The 21,322-nt window shown below is 32.0% G+C and overlaps 2 protein-coding genes across 2 annotated transcripts; both read right to left on the bottom strand.

The window, feature by feature from the left end:
- Positions 1–4,110: 4,110 nt before the first annotated feature.
- LOC114287249 (uncharacterized) lies at positions 4,111–11,255 on the bottom strand. Its single transcript, XM_028230528.2, has 3 exons — positions 10,876–11,255; positions 8,427–8,450; positions 4,111–4,631 (listed from the first exon to the last, which is right to left on the bottom strand). Exons 1-3 carry the CDS (start codon positions 11,069–11,071, stop codon positions 4,330–4,332), a joined length of 522 nt encoding a protein of 173 aa, XP_028086329.2. The 5' UTR covers positions 11,072–11,255; the 3' UTR covers positions 4,111–4,329.
- A 2,308-nt stretch (positions 11,256–13,563) lies between these two features.
- LOC114287250 (alpha/beta-Hydrolases superfamily protein) lies at positions 13,564–18,375 on the bottom strand. The gene is made up of 10 exons (XM_028230529.2): positions 17,784–18,375; positions 16,973–17,153; positions 16,519–16,652; positions 16,303–16,415; positions 15,600–15,723; positions 15,264–15,419; positions 14,634–14,786; positions 14,390–14,469; positions 13,852–13,901; positions 13,564–13,758 (listed from the first exon to the last, which is right to left on the bottom strand). Exons 1-10 carry the CDS (start codon positions 18,162–18,164, stop codon positions 13,625–13,627), a joined length of 1,506 nt encoding a protein of 501 aa, XP_028086330.2. The 5' UTR covers positions 18,165–18,375; the 3' UTR covers positions 13,564–13,624.
- Positions 18,376–21,322: the final 2,947 nt, after the last annotated feature.

Genomic DNA, 21,322 nt, shown 5'->3' with positions numbered 1-21,322 from the left:
AGAACCTGAACTATCATGATATTTATAAATAAGGCTTTTAAGTAATTAACTCTATTTTTTATATCTCCACCCACCATGCATCACCAACAAAGTCCACAACATCGCAACATTTTTTGATGCAGATCAAAATTTAAAAATTACATATTTTATTTTATTATTCTAGTATTTAATTATTATTTAAGATTAAAATATTTAGTTTCTTATTTATTTAGGTTGTCTATTTTGGTTTATTTTTTTGTTTGACAAGATTTAATATTTTTCTTTTTAAATTTCTTAATTAGCAAGAACATATATTTTTCTTTTTAGATTTTCTTGATTAGCAATAATTGTTTTACTATAAATAAAGATGCAAGGCTTAGGGTTTAAGTTTATATTTGATTGATAAAAATTGAAAATTTTCTCAATATTATTCCATTTTAGAGAGTATATCTAATTCAAATTTGTCTGTGGTTCAATCTTATTATTTGTTCTTCTTTTCTGCATTAGTTTATCTCCCTCCCTCCATGTGACAAAATTCTCTATTTTGAGCTGATTCTTAAATGGGACATAAGACGAGTCTAAATAAGTATTATTTTGAGTTATTGGATACTTAGACCACAAAATTCTCTATTTTGAGCTGATTCTTAAATGGGACATAAGACGAGTCTAAATAAGTATTATTTTGAGTTATTGGACACTTAGACCAAGTTTGGCAAACTCAAAAAAAGTCAAACATCTATATTTTTTTCTTCAATTTTTTAGTTCAAAAAGACAAAAAATGTATTTTTTTAGGACATCCCAAACAACTCCTTATAATTGTTTTCTTTTCTAGATATTATTAGCTCAAGTATAAGATTAGAGGTACTTCCAGTGTTTGTATCATCTTTAACTTCATTTGTTTGAATAAAGTTAAAATTTTCTCCATCTCTTCACGTGTCAAACAATTCGAGATTAATCAGCTCTTCTGCCTTTCTTTTTCCCTTACTTATTTGTGGTGAACGTCTTGATTTATTGTTTCTTTAAATGAGGATAATTGACTATCATCATCATATTAGTTAACATATTAATATCATAATTAAAGTATTGTAAAAAGGTTTCATATTTTAGATAAGTTTCTCTTGTCTAATCTACTATCATATTTCTTTCATTAATACCTAAATCTGGGTCTTTATATAATTTTCTCCAATAATCTAATATTTCAACAATATTTTCATAGTCAGTCCTATTATAGGTATTGGTTTGAAGTACCAGAATATCTTATGTACCATAAAATGGCCTAGGAATAAAGTTATCTCCTAGACTATTCATTCCATCATTGTTTATGAAGGATAGAGTTTATAATTGAGTTACCAAATTGTTTATTTGGGTTTTTGCTTATTTGTTTGAGTCAATATTTATTATAGAACCTAAATTGTCTAGTTTATATACTCAACTTTGGATTTTAAATAATTTTGATTTATTTTTTAATTTTTATCTTATTTAGAAAATCAAGAGCACATAATATCAGTAATATTATTTAAAGTAGAATACACACTACTTATATTTGCAAACTCTTCAGTGATATGCAAACTATGGTTATATTTATTATTAACATTATTTTTGTATTTTCAAAACATATTATATCTTCAAGGTGAATTGCCATTATAGATTATTGTTGGTATCAAAGACCTTCCTAGTGTATTTATCTGGTGCCTAAAACCTCTCTTTATGATCTTAAAGACTTAAAAATGCCTAATTATGGCCAATAGTCAAAAGATCTTAATGAGTATATAGGTTTTGACATACACTAAGCATATATGTTTCACAACTATAAATGAAACAAATAATTATGAAGATATAAAATACAAAAGATACACAATTAAAGACTAAACTTGACTAATAATATTTTTTTTCTAATTTTAAACATTTTTTTAAAATAATTAAACACACCATACACACTTATATATATATATATATATATATTAAAATTAATAGATAAAAATACTTACAAAACTTGATCTTGTTTTCAAAAATTATTCACCAAACTCTGATACCAATTACAAAATAAAAAAGGAAATGAGCTTTCTAATATTTTGATTCTACTTATTTTATGGAGTTAAAAAAAGTTCGACAAAGAAGAGATCGTAGAAATTTACATTGATTTCTTCGTTGGCTTGAATGTTAATTTATAAAATATATCTTCATAAACAAATAAAACCAAAAAGCTATCTTAGACTAATGCTTATCTAATTTATTGGACTTTACAAAATCAATACATCCAAACTTCGTATAACTTTGTACAAAAGCCTACAAGTCTAGTTATAGGCTTATACAATTGTTTTACAAAAATAAATATAAAGGGATTGTTTGAGATGATCTAAATAAGTGTATTTTTTGATTTTTTATAAAATATGGGTTGAGTTTGAAGTGAAGTGATAGAGAGGTGATGTGACTTAAATAAGATGATGTGACTTAAATATAATAGTGACTTTTTAACTTTTTTAGATTATGACAAACAAGCCTAAAGACTTATCAAAAATCTTAAATATAAATACAAAGTTACAATTATATACACCTCTTAGGGCATCCACAATGAATGTGTTAAAATTATGTGTTAAATATTAAAAGTAGGACCCAAAAAAATGTGTTAAGAGTTTATTAATTTAATGAGTGAATAGTGAATAAATGGTGATACAATGGATGTGCTAAGGTGGGTGTTAAAAATATATATATATGTGTGTATATAATAAATAAAATAAATAAATAATTTAGTTTAATAAAAAATTTCAAACCCAAAATTAAATTTCAAGCCCAAAAAAAAATCCCAACAAGTAATTAAAAAAAAATATTGCCATTGACCGGTCAACCGGTAAGACCAAATTTTTTTTTTTTCCCCTTTTCTTGAACGATTCGGAGCCAGACGTCCAGGAGGACTTCTGGTCGAATGTTCGGGGGACGTCCCCAAGCACATTCGCTCTCTCTTTCATTGGCTAAAATGTTTGCTGCAGTTAACACACATATTAACATCTGACACTAACACACAGTACTAGCACACACGTTAACAGAGAGATGTCACTATAGTAGTCCTTACAATTTATGAGTGAAAATAAAAAAAAAAATAAAAATAAGATTTTATGTTATTTGTATATATAATATATATTTAATATGATTTAATAGTATAAATTACTTTAATATTATGTAATGGCTAATAATTTATATGTATATTTAATATTTTTATATATCTATATATATAAAATTCGGGTTTCGGATTACTCGGGTTGTCTGACGTCTTTGCCCAAGTCCGTCCAAATTTAATTTGGGCTTCTGAATTTTTGTCCAAACCCGTATTAAATTTGAAAATATTTTATTCAAACCCTAAAAAAATTCAAACTAAACTCAAATTACTCGAGTTGAACTTTCCCAAATTACACCCCTAGACCTGACAAGTTTAATACAACATTGAACATTTTAAAGTTATAATATCGAGATTGGTTGTGCATTTTTTTATAATATTAAGACTATTCGTTAAAAAAAAAAAAATACACCTCCATTATATCACTATTGCACATATCATCTTTTCTTACTCACCGAAGATAAATGAAAAAATCCAATCATTTCTTTTTCCTTTTCTCATGTCAAAAGACTTCGTTAAAAAACACATGTGATTTTAGTAATTTTAATATTTTACAGAAAAATATACAAAAAAAATAATATAACAATTTAAGTAAAATATTTAAAACTTATTTGATTTATATCTCAAGATACAGTTTTTGAGAATTTCTTTTAAAATTTTGTTTAATTCAAATTTTTTGAAAAAATATTTTAAAATCACTTTTTCTCACATATACATCAATGAATCACTTTTTCTCTCTCTTCTCTCCTTCTTAATCACTTTTTTTTCTCACACATCTACTCAATTACAACAAAATATCAAATCATCCCAAACTCTTAATCTCTAAAATTATTTTCAAAATATACAACCCAACAAACCAAAAAAATTTCTAAACTCTCCCCAATTTTTTTTTTAAAAATTTATCTTAAATCACAAATCAAACACACCCTTAATCTCCAAACGAGGCCAAGTGCTTGCACAATGTTATTCTTCCCAAACAAAGAGAAATAGGTTCTATTAAAAGCTCAAATGATGGCAAGTGAAATAACCGACGTGTGCATATGCTATAAATGGAGATTAATTGATGTAAGCCATTTGTGCCCACAAAAAGGAATACAGAGAGAGAGAGAGAGAGAGAGAGAGAGAGAACATGTATCTGTTTTAACAAGACAAGATGACAAGCTTGGAGCAAATGCACTTGCTGCTAATTTGCTAAGCACAGAAAGTATAATAGAAACAATAATTTAAAGTTGCAACTCTTACTCTCCTTCCCAACCCAATTGGCGGGCTCGTCGCTCCCACAAGGAAGTAACTTTCCTTTCCTTGATCAACAATGCCTCAGAACGTTCTCTGGCCTGCTCACAAGTCTCCGTGGCAGCGTTGCATTTCTCAGCCTCCCTCTGGTACTGGGAAGCTACTCTTCTGGCTTCTCCAAAGGTAATGTTCATGTGGTGGGCATGCTCTTCCCCTACTGTCTCCTGCAGTTTCATCTCCTCCGTCAACAGATCCACAAACTGCTTTCCCATCTCGTCTTTTAGTTCTGGATCATCTCCTCCACAGTCTGTTTCCATCACAAAAAACATCATCATTTACATAATCAAACTTAGGCATATCTTTATTTACCCGGTGTAGATCATAAACCTAAAAAGATTGAAGAGGCCTATTCAGGAACAACAAGATGACATCGTGATTTGGATTGGATCTTGATGAAACAATACATCACTGAGAAGTTATACATTATTTCATAAAAAATGTGCAAATGTGAGCATAGAAAGCACAAAATGAAAAACAGCATTTTAAGAACAGATGATCTTCCAAATGTCTCTATCATATACTCTTGTCTCAAATAAGAATTTAAATAAATATACTCTGTTAAAAATTCCAACCATCAAAATCATCAATTGCATTTTGACAATCATATGGCACATAAGGATTAAAAGCCACCAGTACATTTTAACATAATGTGAAGGACTTCTTGAGAGATACTTGAAAAGGCACTAGTTTCAACTTCAAGATTAAGGAATCCAACATACATTATGATCCACATTCCTTATCATGTACCCCATTAAGAATTTGTCAGTGTCTTTTTTCCTCTCTATCGACGTGTACTTCAGTCAGAGTCACTTTTAATTCTACGATCTCACTTGCCGCTTGCAAGTTTTCTTTTACATCATTCAAACCCCTCATATCAACAACATTGTGAAGTTTTCTTGTGTGAATTCTTCAAAGGAACCAAAATTTGATTCCATCATCCTACTACAAAGAAAAAAAATTCTTCTAATTTTTTAACAAGTGATAGGAAGGCTGCCTACAAACTACCTCTTCCAGACTCAAGAGCCTTATGCACTAGGTATGACATTTTTATAATTACATTTAGATTCCCCAGGCAAGTCTTCCATTGTAATACAACTAGAAACGGTGCCACGTGCATGCATGTGATGAAACCTCTTGAGATAAGAATGAGGGAGGGAGAAAGAGGTGTGGACGCGGTGTGTTGCAGGAGTAAAAAATCTCTAGAACAAATAGGGTATAAGGAACGTGGGTAAAGGATGAATAGAGAGAATGATAGTTTTTAGAGTATTGGTGAAAACTGAAATTAATTGGACAGCTAAGAAGGCGGGTAGTGTGGGATGTTGTTGTACGTGTGTACTGCTTGATTGAATCACCAAGTTGCCCATAATTTCACGAGTAGTGCAGGTTTAAATTAACAACTAGAATAAGAGGAATTTATGACAACATAACAAAGTATGGTGGTCAAGGACTGGGACCTGAGGCCTGGGTTCAAAACCTCCTGGGCCTGGGAATCACCAAGTTGTATGTGTGTATTATTTAATTTACCCTTCCATGGTCTCAGGTTCAAAACCTCCTAAGCCTCAAACAATTTCTTGAGGCCATTCCATATGAGACTTTGCCCACGGCTTTAGTTGGCTCCCCCGCTAGTGGACGGTGGGATTGGTCTCCAAATTAGTCAGCCCTTATGGCAGGATACTAAGTTATCAAAAAAAAGATTTGTACCAGTGGTAGGTAGGTAGCCTTCCCCCCAATCCCACTTTCCTTGTAATATGTAATTCGGTTCTATTTTTATCGTTTTTGTAAATTATTAGTTTTTCTTTTGAAATTTTTACCATGTTATTTGCACCCAAAAAAAAAAAAAAATGAACAAACTCGTTCACTCTATGCTTTGTTCTCATCTCTCACTACATATATTTGGTATCACTAACCAGGATTAATCATACTTGGGAAAAAACCAACGCCAATGCCAATGCCACTGCCGTTGAATGGATCAAGTATTAGGTGTTGATATTAACTTAATATACTCTCCTTCCCCTTTCCACTCAAACCATACTTCTACCGATATAATGGGAAGCTGCATGATAATCAAATCTTCCAACGAGTCTTTGGTGAACTGATGTTGGTCTATGTTACATGGACTCGGGGTACGAGGATCAAGTGCGGGTGTGTATCCAAGTGTTAAACCTTCATAAAATTGGATATGGGTACAGAGACGTGTCATATGCACATATATATTGCATATTATATAATATTCTCAGATGAGATGTTGTAAATTATGTAAAAACATACTAAAAATTAAATAGGATTCAGGAAAAATATGAAATTTCTAAAAATATTGCTTTACTAACAAATGTGAGTTTCTTCTTCTTCAAGTATTGTCACAAATTAAAGGATCTGAGTGTCTAAATTGAGTACGAGTATCAGACACATATTCCACACTCTTACCCATGTCATATCCAGTGGACACGGGTACTATGGGGGAAATAGAAGAGTCCATGTAACACAGATGTTGGTTATACCACAGTTGTCTAGTTGAAATAATATCCAATTACCAAAGCATAGTGGAGAAAAGCGAGCTCAATCTATCATGACCACTCACTTATGTCGTATCCCCACACAAAAAGAGGCAATACCCTTACACAATACTTCGCTATAGATATGTTGAAGAAATCACCAACATACAAAATGGATTATCACACAATTACCAACAATTACAGACTTACATTGATAAAATTAAACAGTCATGAAGCAATCAATCAAATTTAAATGGTCTACAGATTCACAAGACCATAATTGCTTATACTAATTTCCAAGGTTCTGAAAAGCGGTTGTGGTCGCCGTAACGGTGGCGGTGACGCGGTTGCGGTTGCGGGGTGTAAAGGCCGTAGTGTAACGGTTGCGGTAACCGGAACCGTGAATTTTTTTATTTTTTGCACAATTTGAAAAAAACTTACCGATACGCATATTTTTTTTTCCATGATCATATTTATTGGGTTAAAAATAAATATTGATCAATTTTTGTAAATTTTTAAGTATGATCCAATATATTTCATATTTTTAAATCACTATAAACTGAGTTTTTTATATTTTATTTTAATAATTAATGACTTTATATTATACAAAAAATCAATCACTAACTATTATATATAAGATATACAATGACAAAAGTAAGAGAATAAATAAGAGCCTAAATATATATATATATATATACATATTTTAACCAAGCCAAATAGATAATGACCACACTTATTATTATTATTATTTTCAAACAATATATAGATAGACAGACACAAACAAAATAGTTTAGTGATAGCAGCTGAATAGAATAGCATAGGTCTTACAGTTTCAACAAATCAATAACATATTCTTCATCTTCCCTTTTCTCTCTCTCTATTTTTTGCTCCTCTATTTTCTCTCGTTATCTTCTCTCTTCTCTATCCCTCTTCCCCCATTTTCAGCTTTTTTTTGTGTTTTTTCGAAAGAAACAGTTTGGAACTGTTACGTAACGTTGTGTAACAGGCCGTTACGACTGTTACGGCACCATTACGACCGCTACGACAGCTACTATGGCCGACACACCTGTGAATCTCAATCACACTGCAAAAGCGGCCGTAACGGGTAGTGGTAACGTTGTGTAACGGCGTTACGTAACGGTTGCGGCCGTTTTTTAAAAGCTTGCTAATTTCTTTTTAAGTGAAAACAATATGAAAATCTTTCCACACACACACACACAAAAAAAAAAAAAAACTCATATGGTGTATTCAAATTTAAAACCCTCCAAAAAAACTCTGAAGTGTGAAAATAACAAAGTAACATAACATGCACACAGCTTCCAGCCACATATATGCACATAAAAAATAAACAAAACCTACATATAAAATAAAGAAACCCAAGAGACCAATGGGTACTTCTTGATTTAAGAACAAAATATAAGCAATTCACTTTTCAATGTCTTAGAATAAACTTCATAATGATTGGAAATTTGAAAAGTAAAGATGATGTTAACAAATGTAACGAATGACAAGTGAAGTCATAATGTTGAGTTTGTGAGGTGAAGTCTAACCTGTAATTGAAAGATTGGCCAAGCCTGAAAAAGAAGAAACCATAAATGAGTAAGACTTGTAAGAGTTAGCATAAACAAACTCTTTAGTTCACCACAAAATTGAACTTTAATTTAATTGCACTTTGAGAGAGGCCATAAACCAGGAAGCACATGTAAAGTAATAACAGAGGATGCTCCAAATCTCCCCATAAATCTCAAGAGCCAAACTAGTTTCTCAGATACCCCATGTAACAAAATGACATGCCATAATACCACTGAATAGAAAAGAATGATTGGTAACATGCACAAAATAAAGGACCTAATTACTCAGATAAAACAAGTAGAATTTTATTATCTTATTTTCCACTCTAACAAACATCCAAAAGGAGAAAGGTTAAGCAAATGAAAAAGCAAATTTGAAGGCGGGAAGCACACAGTGACAAATCCACAAATCCAGAGAGGCAGTGAGTGAGAAGAGTTTGTTCCCTAATCATTTCAGTCATAGAAACTGCAAATAACAATCCAATCAATATTGACAACGCAAATTTATGAGGAAATATCTCAGCAAGCTTATTGAGGACTTCACCAGATCACATCACATGCATCAAGAATAAGAATGTACATGGATCTTTATTAATAAGTACACTTGTTAGGTAAAAATATTACATGGATTTCTGAAGTAATAACGAATACCCACCCAAAAAAGGATGAAAATGCAATGAGATTCTGAAGTATGTTAAGTTTCTTTTCAATTTGTGGTTAAAATCTTTTGTATCTTAAAGAGTCTGGACATATTAAAATTTTTTATACAAAAGCTCAAGTATCTTTATGAGGGTGAGAGAGATCTTGCAATTTGGGTAAAAACAGCTGGGAAAGATGTTAAGTCTTGCAGCATACATAAAACCATGTCAATTCTCTATGAAATTCTTTTTACCCCACAGTACTAATCAACTACTTGCTTATATGAAAAAAAATAACAAGTGTGTTCATTTCTCAATTATGATGAACAAGAATCTTAGCTTGTGTTTGAATCTATTTGTTTCCCTTCCCTTTTCCTTTCCCTCCAAAAATCCCGTCTCAAATCCTTGATCTTAAAGATAAAGGTTTTTTGGAAAAAACTGCCACTTGCCAATTTGGTTATGCAAGTGAAATCATTTCATTTTCAATTAAATTAGCCAATTCAATTATTTTGTGGCCATTAAATAGAACGTATTTGAATCTCTCAACTTTAAATTAAGCAATCATGTTTTAAAAGGAAAGACCTTAGGCATCGTTTGGCAAGTGGCTTTTTTAGCCAAAAAGTTAAAAATTTACTCAAAAAACTAAAAAGCCAACAACCCATATCAATAAGTCAATATTCCATTTTCTCTCTACTTTTTACACATCTTTTCGTAAAAAATCAAAAAGTCATCCCAAACATACTAGTTTTTTTAACATTACATTTTAGCCAAAAAGTCAAAAAGTTACTAAAAAAGCATGTTCCCAAACGAGACCTAAATCTAGCTTTTCATGAAAAGTAAAATAAAAAATAAAAAATTTGTTGGTCTTTTTAGTTGTTTCATGTTACAACCAACTGCATCTAATTCTTTAATTCATCAACGAGCTAATTCTAAAACTGCTAAGTTCATATTTTTGGCACAAATTGTTACCTTACTGATTCAAACATGGTTTGAAATGAAATCAAATACACAGCATGTTAACATTTTTATTTAAAAAATAAAAATAAAACTAAAAATTCAAACTGGATATAATCTTATAAGTAATTCCCAAAGGTGTAACCGGGTATGGGAAATTTCTAAACGCTTCTATAGCTAAACGAAGAAGTAAAAGAACAAGATCAGAGAGGAGAGCAAAGCAGATCACAGAAAATCTCCCAAAAGCAATAACATATACCACATAGAAAAAATAAAAAATAAAAATAAATAGTCAATTTCTTCTTCGGTATGAATTCACAAAAAAAATCAATGATCCAGATTTAACCCAAATCACTTAAATTTCTTATAATCAACATGTGAACATACAAAATCAAAATTAAACAACTAACAAGCCAACAGTGACCAGAATTGGATTTTCCTGATAAATCAGAATCTCATGATAGGAAAGAATTTATAGATTTGAAATGGTACTGATCAATTTGACTCAACAAAACAACATAAAATCAAAGAAAAACAAGAATAAACAAGAATCGGAATTGCGATTCCCACATAAATCAGAATTCAATAATAGTAGAGATTTGGAAATGGTACCCTTCAATTTGAGTCAACACAACATAAAATCAAAGAAAAACAGAAATTAACAAGAACCCAGAAACAACAAATCAACAGTAATCAGAATTGGGTTTCCCTTATAAATCAGAATCTAATTAAAAATAGTAAGAATCAAGAGATTTGAAATGGTACCCTTCAATTTGACTCAACAACACAACATAAAAATAAAAGAAAAACAAGAATTAACAAGAACCCAGTAGTACCAGGGGCAATCTTGAGAAGGGATAGAGGAGGAGGGCAATCACAAACGCAAGGAGAGCAAGAAGGTGAAGAAGAGGCTCCAAGCTTCAAACCCTTTTTGAATTTCCAATAAAGAGCAGGGCCAGAGACACACAGAGCCGATACCACTGCAAAAACCACCAAACAACACCTCAAACAACCCCCAGATCGCCTTGACATCTCTCTCGCTCTTTCTCTTTGTCTTTGTGTGTATGTGTGAATAGTAGTATCTATGAAGACTGAGATTTGATGTGAGATCTATTGATAGTTTGTAAACTCCACTGAGATGTATGTGGTGGAGGAAGTCGGTGAAGCTCACATTTTTATGAAAAAACATATTTTACCAAATAATAAAGGGGAAGTCGGGAAACAGACGTACCGGTATTAATTAATTTACCAACAATGTTAGGTGACTTGATTTTTTTTTTTACTCAAATATCTTAAAAATGATATTATTTTAAATATAAAATGACGTCGTTTTGACATATTTAAACCATTCAGGTCACATAAATTTAAGTCATAAGTATTTTTCTTAATTTATACCGTGTGAAATTTATGTGAATGGTGATGAAAAGTAGTTTTTGAATTGATAAAAATAAATTTATAATATTATTTAATAATAGATGAAATTTTTTATACATGGAAATGTATAACTGTCAAAGGTCTTCATAAAAAAATAAAAACAAAATTAAAATTACACGGATCTTTTTTAAAATTTTAAATAAATATAATTTTAAAATTTTAAAATAATTATATTAATCTCTTTTTTAACCAGGTTAAAAAATTATAATTAATGTAAAAAAATGTAAATATACAAAATAAGTAATGTAAAATATGTATTTTAACAAAAAAGGATAATAATATTATTTTTTTTATTCATATAACTAGCGAATTTTTGAGAAAAATGAAATTAAGAGGTGGTTTGGAAATTGACTTTTTTAGTACTTTTTGATTTTTTATGAAAATATTTACAGAAAAATAATGAGAATGTGTTGACTTTTTGCAATGTTTTATATATATATATATATAAAGTTTTTGATAAAATCTCATGTAGCCAAATAAGGCCTAAATATTATTTAATTTTTTTTTTTAGGTAAGTAGTATTATTTGAAACTTAAGTCTCGTTTGGCAATTACATATTTTAGTTAAAAAATTAAAAAAATTATTATAAATTATTACATCACTCTCTATATTTTTGTATATTATTTTATAAAAAATTAAAAAATTACTAAAATAACTTATTTCTAAATGTGACTTTAATATACTTATGTTAAATCTTCGAAATTTATTACAGTATATTTTTATTAAATTTTAAGAAAATAATAATAATAATAAATTACAATTTTCACTTGGCCTCGGGAACTGGCCTGGTTGAACAAGGCCTAAAAGTTGACTTTCTCACTTCCACTTGTAGCGTTTGAAAATCAATTTATAAAGGGACAATTTGGCAAGTCCATTAGAAAGCTAAATTTTAATTTTTTAATCTATTTTGTGTTATGTTATTTTTTATATTTTTTATATATAAAAAATAAAAAAAATAAAAAAATTAATTTTTAATCAACTTCTCAAATCACTCCAAAATATTATATAGATATTAAAGATTCTTCTTACCCTCATTTAGAAATTGATTATTATAATTAGTTTTTTAACTTTTTATAAAAAGAAAGAAACTAAAAATAATGATATAATAAATTATTATATTAATGAATTTTTTGCCATCAACCCAAGTCTCCGAACGGGTTAGCTTATGAAGCCATGTACAAGTGCATATACATCAAAAAAATGATCCAATTATAAAGTAGTTCTATGCCAAAGTGTTCTAGGTCTCAAGTTGATTATTAATGAGATTGGTAAGGTACAGTCCATTATATCATCTAAAAATGCTTGAAGAGTTCCCCTAGATCTATTTCATATCATATACAAAAATACTAGCCAACTTGTTTTGAAGTTGACTTTTTTTTACCTTTTTTAATTTGATTTATTTTCGTTTTAATAAATTTTTTGAAGAATTAACTCAAACTTCTTTATTTTCTAGATTCATTTCGATTAGATGATTCTAAAAAAAAAAAAAAAAAAAATAATAATAATAATTAAATTCGAAATATATAAAAATATATTTTTTTTAATTTTTAAAATGGGTTTTTTTTCCTACTTAGCAAAATTTCAAAATTGACTCAATTTTAAAAATTTTAGAATTGTCTAGTTGAGACGAACTTTGACTCAAAATTGAAAAAAGTTTAGAAAAACAAAAAAGCAAAAAAAGCTAGCTTTTATAAGTTTTTGCCAAATTATAGTTACGGTTAAATATGAAATTTTGCCAAAATGACTCAATAACCCAAAAAGGAGTAAACAAACAAAACTCAAGTCATGTTTGATTCACAAAACTAATAATAGTGAAGTATTAATAATCCAATTAAATTTGTGTAGTATTCATTATCCAATTGAATTAATATCCATTGGATTAATAATTCCACCCCTACCCCATTACTAATAATCCTACAAATTTGTTGGATTAATTATCGATTGGATTAATAATCCTAAACCAAAATGTTAAAACAAACATAGAATAATTGGACCCACGGATTAATAATCTCAATCTCATGCTCTAATTCACCCAATCAAACATGCCATGTAGGTGTACATGAGTGGTGGAGAAAATTGGAGACATCAACTTGTTTGAACACTTGTTCTTTGAAATTAGCATTAGATAGAGAACATTCTTGAGCAAATCATTTATCTTTCTTGTTCAATATCCATATAGTACTCATCTATCCAGTTCTGAATGATCTCCACTTCTTTCCTCCTCTGCTGAATAAGCCATTCTGGATCTTCTTTTGTTGCAGACCGAAAATCGACATGGTGTGCCCCTATTTAGAGATGGATTAGTGGACAGTCAGTAAACTTTTCAACATAACAAGTGGGAAATGGGTAAAATGATGAATATATGAAAAGGCTCTCACCTTTCTCAGTCACCAATGCTATAATGGTAGCCGATATGTTTTTCAGCACACTGAGTACATAATTCAAATTTTTTGAATTAGTTGGATACACTACATGTAGATCAATTATAAGCATCAATACTTAAAATAGTTGACATTAGGAGGGTAAGGCTGCTGAATCATTTCTATTCTAGGAGGATGAGAATCGATAAGAGACCGCAAACGACATGTAAAGAAATACTTAAAAGAGGCAGCTCTATATACGAGGTTCCTGTCACTGAGATGTCTAGGAAAAGTCAGATATATTACCCAGATCTATGCTACTTGGAATGACAATTTTTCATATTCAATCACAAAGTAGATTGATGCAATCCAATAAATGAAGTGATAATCAAATAAACCAGTTTAAGGAGCTTTGATATATACTGTATAGCATTGCCATGAGCTCAAGCTCACACAAGCTTCAACTCGTAATGGATTGATGGGAACAATCAAGATTCTGGAGTCAATATAAATGCGATAATAATAAAAAATAATCAAAATACAATGTTGTTGCTACCTGCCTCTACTCCAAGGGTCTTGCATTCCATTAGAAAATATGATGTTGCTGCCTGATCTCTTGAGCACTAGCTCAATTCTCTGCATATGTAAGAAACAGTGAGCAAAGAGATGAATTTATGGAAAAACCCGTGTTCAAAACAGACTATTGTTTACTTCAATCTTTGCAGCAACCACAAGGAGAAAGATAAGACATTAAGAAAGGAGATGAAAAAGAAAAAGCAAAACTTTGTATTAAAACTTACACTGCCACCATATTCAGTAGTGATCCAGTGTGGTCGAGGCATAACTCCATATTTCTCCTTGCAATTGTCTGCAAACTCCTTGTAATTGAAGGAAGATGGAGAAAACATGCTTTCATTGGAACAAGTCATTGGCATTACCATCTCCGTACATGCCTGGAAAAACCATTAGCAAGAAAGTATATTGTTAGTAAAAATGATTTAGTAGAAGTAGTACAAGAGTAGAGAATCTAGGTAACATTTATAGAATTGTGGGTTGTTCTGAATACTGGTTTGCATATTCAACATGTGTAGAAAAGCTACAAATCATTAAAATATTGGAGTTTGAACATGAATTTAGGATGATGTTTTCTTACCAATCCTATTCCCATACTGAAGTTTGAACATGAATTTTACTTACAAAATCAGATTAATCGGTTAAACAAGTCCAAGTTTGGATTATCTCTGAATTCAAATTGAGTTGGTTTTGAACAATAGTCTGCATTCAGAACTTGCATATCCAAATTGGGTTCAGGTTAGATATATTTTACCTAATTGAGGCACAATGCAAAAGGGGGTGCCGAGTGGTGGGAGGTAATCAGCTTAACAATACTGATAGTTTGTATTGCAATAAATAGAACACAATTTCTATACCTGCCAGTCCCAACCATGGAGGCCATGAACATCAGTCCCATTTTCTAATTCAAAACATTTTTGTGTCTGCGAATAGTTGTAATATAAGCTTGCAGCTGCAAAAACTTTGCTAAGCTTGGTAGCTCCAGGTGAAAATCCATCAATAATCTTGCACATCTTCAGTCAAAAACAGAAAAAGGGTTATTGGAAGATATTTGAAACTAAAAAAGGGCAGTCTGAATGCAAGAGACTCACACCACTGTAACGTCTAGGGAGGGTCAAATGCACACAGTCTTATTTGAAACTAAATTTTTAGAATCTCAAATTCATGTGGGTTAATGCATGTAAAAATCGTACCGCTTGCACAGGGTAAGCAGGTAATGGCATCATGAAATTGGCTTTTGTTGGGTAATTCACCATGGCTGTGTAAACAAAAGCTGTCCATAACCAGTTTCTAACTGAATACACTGACTGAAGATTCCTGAAATTGGAGGAAATTATCTTGAGAGAACAAAAGGTAGAAGAAAGTGATGAATAAAAATCAGAATCCAAAGTTCAAACATTCCCTCCTTAAACATGTGACCCAACTAATAGCTATCAATTTTTAATGTTTTTATTTAGGGAACATGCTTTGAACCTAAACACAATAAAATACACATTTTCACTTTATTTGCTAGTAAAAGTTGTGAGAAAGAAAGCATTTTCTTTTCCACTAAAACTCAAAAGGCAACTTGAAACTAGTAAAGAATGATCGAGCATCTTCAAGAATATCTTCAACCAAAGTGGTATGACCCACCTTTGCAACTCAAAGCTTTTAGGTTTGGTTGAAGATGCTTATATGTGAGTTTGCAACTTGAGGCCTTTTGAGTTTGACCCTAAGTTGAGTTGATGGACAACTAAGACAATTTAAAAAAGTCTAAGTGCAAGGGACAATTAAGATTATTGAAGACTCCAAATGGTGCATCAGAAGGAAAAATCATAATAAAACTCCTAAGATGTTCATCTATTTTCTTCCCTTTTCTTTTCCAATTTTCCTTTTCTATTTAGTCACTGAACTCACTTGCAAGTTCTGAAAGTTCTGCTGAGTTCAGCCAACCCTTCTTTTTGAGCTGACAGAGCTTCCAGTTCTTGCCAGCTCCCCTTTATCACCTCATAGCAATTCACACTTGCATCCTGCAAATGAGCTTAATAATCAAAATTAATGGAAAAACAGAAAGAGTAGTTGGGGGGAGAGAGAGAGAGAGAGAGAGTTACTTTAGCCCTTTTTCATACAGACCTTGTAATCCTTGGAAACAGCATCATAGAAGCTAGACCAGGGGATTATATCATCAAACTGCAAGATTGGGGCTGAAGATGCTAAAGCTCCAATTGCTATATGTGGGTATTTCAGTCTAAACCAGGCAGCCAACACTGAGAGAGAGAGAGAGAGAGAGAGAGTACTATCATTATGAACATAGGATAAAGCAAAAGTACCAACTGGGTCATTAAAAGCTCCATTGAGAAAACAATATAGGGCATTAATGGCTGTTCCATAAATGCAAATCATCCTTGAAATCAATGAAACTAGTGCAAGAAAATTCCATATTAATGGCAGGTATAAACAGTCAAACAAACCTAAATTGATTGATTCACAAAGCACAAGAGATTCCCCTCTTACAGATCCACTCTCATGTCAGACCAAATCATCTGATAAAATCAAAACCTAGTAGAGGGACTCATTTTTAACTTACTTCCTCCATAAGACCCACCAAAGACCACAACAGGGGATTCCTCAGAAGAATGATTCTTCTTCAAACTCCTAATCAAAACTGCAAAATCAGCCAATGCTTGCCGTGAATTTAAGTACCCCAATGTCTTTGCAGAGTTGTAGGAGTCCTTCCCAAACGGCATTGATTCTCCGTAAAACCTATGCTGAAAAATCACAAAAATCACACAATTCAAACCCAAAAAAAAAGCAATCTCAGGAACCCTTCTTCAAAACTCAGTCACAGAGATTGTTTTCATAAATACCCAATTAATAAGATCTTAAAAACCCATCAAAATTTAAGTCTACTTGTACGTGTAGTACCACTATGTAGTGCTTCTAAGACTCGAGAAAACAACCACAGAAGGGAGTGTGTGTTCAAGGGTCAAGAATCTGTGTCCCCAAATTCCTTTCTTCTGTCTAAAAATGCTTGCTGATATTGAATTATGTAAGAATCTCAAGACATAATCGAACAAGGATAGCGAAATGTGAGAATAAACCATTTTGTGCTTGTTCTGAAAAAATCACACAATACAAACAAAACCCAGAAGCAATCTCAGCAACCCTTCTTCAAAACTCAATCACAGAGATTGATTTCATGAATACCCAGATAATAATAAATACACTAAGATCTTTAAAACCCATCAGAATTAAGTCCAAGGATCAACGATCTCTGTCCCCAAATTCTTCTATTATGAACAGGACAGTGAAATTTGAGAACAGAAGATCCCAAGCCTGTTTTGAGTGATACCCAGATAGTGAATTTGAATTATTGAAATGATGGGTAGTGAGTGTACTTCAATGAAGACTAGCAAAGCTTGGAACTTGGGAGCAATGTCGAGCATGAAGCCAGTATTGGCGGCGAACCACTCAATATTGCCTTCGTTGCCAGTGTAGACGAAGATGGGCCCTCCATGGTGCCAGTAATGGCTGTTGATGAGGTACTTTTGGTAGAAGATTTTAGAACTCTGGGGTCTGAATGTAAAATGGTCTAGGAGCTGAGGAAAGTAATGGGTCTCATATGGTATCTTTGGCTCTGAAACTAAGTCCTTTGCTTGTTTTTGTAGAGAAGATTGATATGTTGATCTTGGAAAGTATGTGGGTATTGATTGCATTGTTGCTGTTGTTGAAGATATGGTGAAGAGAAGAAGGAAGAGGAAGGTAGAAGATGAAGCCATTCTCTCTCTTCTCTTATCTCTCTATCTCTATATCTGTGTGATTTCAGGGTCTGTTTTGTACCAACTTTTTAAAGTTGGCTTTTTTTGTAATTTTCTGGTTGGCATTGAGTAGCCTGAGAGAGAGTATCTTCAACCATTTTTGGAGAAGCAACTATGGTCATCTTTGTTTACCTCCATATATCATGTTTAGCTGGTAACAATCACATGACACACTTTGGATTGTGAGGTGAAAAAAATTTAAATAAATAAATTACAAAAATTTGTTTAAAATATAAATTATCTCTTTTCTGATTTTAGAATTAGATTTCGTCCTTTTAAGTTTATAATCATATAACAAATGCTCTCTTTTATTAATAAATTATTAAATCAATTAACAGTTTTTAATAATATTAAAAATATATTTCAATTAATAATTTAAATAATTTTATTATTGTATAGGAGAATAATTAAAAATTTAATTTTTTTTGTTAATTTATTAATTAAAAATTTTTAACACGAGATTATTTGTAATTTTTCAAACTATATAAACAGTCAAGAGAAAAAAAAATGGTATGAAAATATAAAAAATAAAAAACGTAATTTCTCACTTGTTATTATTATTATTTTTATAGATGGGAATCTCACTTATTTATTTGGATGGAGAATAAATGAAAGAAATTGGGATTGTTAGTACATGATCAAACAGTTAAAAAACTATTTTGCCACACTTTATAAAAACATCAAAATCAACTTTTTGTATAATATCCACCCAAAAAACTTTTTGTATAATGAGAATTTTTATGAAATTTCATAAATTTAATCTCCACTAACTAATAATAGTTTATTAATATACAAGCAAACATAATTTACATATCCATGACGAACGATTTAAAACTTTTTGAGTAAATTGCACTCGCCTCTTCTCAGGTTTGGAGAAAAAATAATTTGCTTTACACTTTTGGCGTAATCACATTGACATCTCTTCAGGTTTTAGTCTACATAATAATGAAGTTCTTTTTTATCAGTAATTCATTAGTCGAATAAATAAAAAAATTAATATTGTCATCCATTTTTAAATAAAACATATATTTATGTTTGTTTATTTTAATGTTTACCTATCTGTGTTAGTTTTAGGGGCTTTAATCATATGAAAAAAGAGATTGATATCAGTATATCAAAAATATGAGATTAATTATACTTACTGTGTGAGTAATTTTCTTACCACTCTACCCGCCTAGTAATCAGTTGGAGAACACCGGCAGAATAGATGGCTCCAGTAACCTGTAACAGAAAGAAAGGACTCCGGCGGTGGCTCCTCCACCCGGGGGCACTCCGACGATCAAGTCAGTATATCTCTCAAAGATAATCAAGTGCTAAACTCACAAGCTTGAGTATAAAACTACGTACCTTAGACCCATGGGGGTGCCTCTCTTTTATAGTTAATTCAATCCAAGTCCTACTAGAAGCATGACTTCTATAGACTTCAATTTAGTGATTACTTAGGATTTCTCAAGAGATAAAGATAAACTCCCTAAGAACTTTATCCTTATCTTGGCTAAGTCCCCTCTCTGTCCTAGGACTCTTGTCCCTTATCCGCTTATCTCGGATTCCGATATCTTCGGAGACAACCTCGGCAACTCCGAGATCACCTCAGCGTAATTTTCATGACACGTGGTACCTCGGCCAAACATGTCGGCGTCGTCATGCCACGTGTTGGTACCCAAGAAATATATCCCCACAACTGCCCCCTAGGTTCTATTACCTCGGCATCCTGAGGTGATGGAACCTACATCGATATTTCTTTCTGCATAGTGGCTCAAAAACTGTTTGACCGAGATAATTTATTTTTAAGCCGATGTGTTCTCTTCGGAGAATAAAAATTCAAATGTACTCTATCACGCGCATGAGCTGTCATGCACATCTAACCGTTCCTTTTACGTGCTTTGTCTTTATTGGCCTGTGTCTGTGACGCGCCTGCAAGCTGTCATTTATTCGTTTGCGCCGTCTGACGTATCCGGTGCTCCAGGCGCAATAAATGCCCTGTTTTGCCGGCGTTTTAAGTTTTTTACAAACCTTTTCTTTTCCTTTTCTTTTCTTCACTTTTTGCATTCTGATTTCTTGTTTTCTCTCTCTCCAAAAGTTCTAGCATTCTTCGAATCCGCCATTGTTTTAAGTCCCAAATTCTGTGATCATCCTTACTCTTCCATTTCCGCGAAGCTTTCGCTACTGTTACAACTGTCGTCTGGTCTCGGCGAATATTGCTTCGGCTTCAGTTTATCCGGTAAGCAACTGGCCCCCTTACCCTCTTTTTCTATTTCTTGATTGTTTCTGAAGTTTTTTGCCATTACTGTTCTGTTTAAGTGTTATTCGTGAACCATTCACCTGAATGCGTCTTATTTCATGATTTTATGAACACTTGCACTGTTTCACTACTGTTCTTGGCCTTTAACCCTTTGTATTCTTCGTGTTCTTGATAGCCCATCCCTGTTCTTGTCTCTGAAATTTCGTTTTTGTTCTCTGTTTTTTTTGTTTTTTTTTTACCAGATCTGTGCCCCCGATCTTCATCTTTATATTTTTAGGTTTGGGATTTGTCTTGGAGAACCTTCAATCTTTAGGAAAAACTAAAACAAACTTTACCAGTCCTTTCCCAGGTTTTGAAACCGAGGTTCTAGTAACCCTTTTGAAACACCTATTTTCTGAAACACAGCTTTCTGAACTTAGGCCGACGTTATGGATATGTGGAGACATCGAGTAAATTCCCCAACAAAACTTGAATACTTTAGGCAGGAGTTCTCCATCCCAGCCGATGTTCACCTTAGGCTTGCTGGGGATGATGATTTCATCATGCCCACAGATCATATGATGCCCTTTCCTATTGTAGCCTTTACTGAATGTGGACTCCGGCTTCCACTCAATCCCCTCTTTCGCGAGGTTCTCCACTTCTATAGGTTGAACCCTATGCAACTTACCATCAACTCTTATCGAGTGATTAATGGTATCATAGCCCTGGCTAGGCAAGAGAACGTTAGGATCACCCTTGTCGATATCCAATTTTGTTATACCATGTGCCCCCTTAACCTGAAGAAAAGAGGTTATGTCTACTACCTCAAGCCGAGGTCTACCGAGTTCAAAATTGTAGCCGACCTCCCGGATTCCAACAAGGGAGCCGGGGATGACTT

Source organism: Camellia sinensis, chromosome 5, assembly GCF_055761805.1.
Source record: "Camellia sinensis isolate YWXY chromosome 5, ASM5576180v1, whole genome shotgun sequence".
Lineage (NCBI taxonomy): Eukaryota > Viridiplantae > Streptophyta > Magnoliopsida > Ericales > Theaceae > Camellia > Camellia sinensis.
The sequence above is the reverse complement of the archived record's forward strand: the minus strand, read 5'-3'. Positions and strand labels throughout refer to the sequence as shown.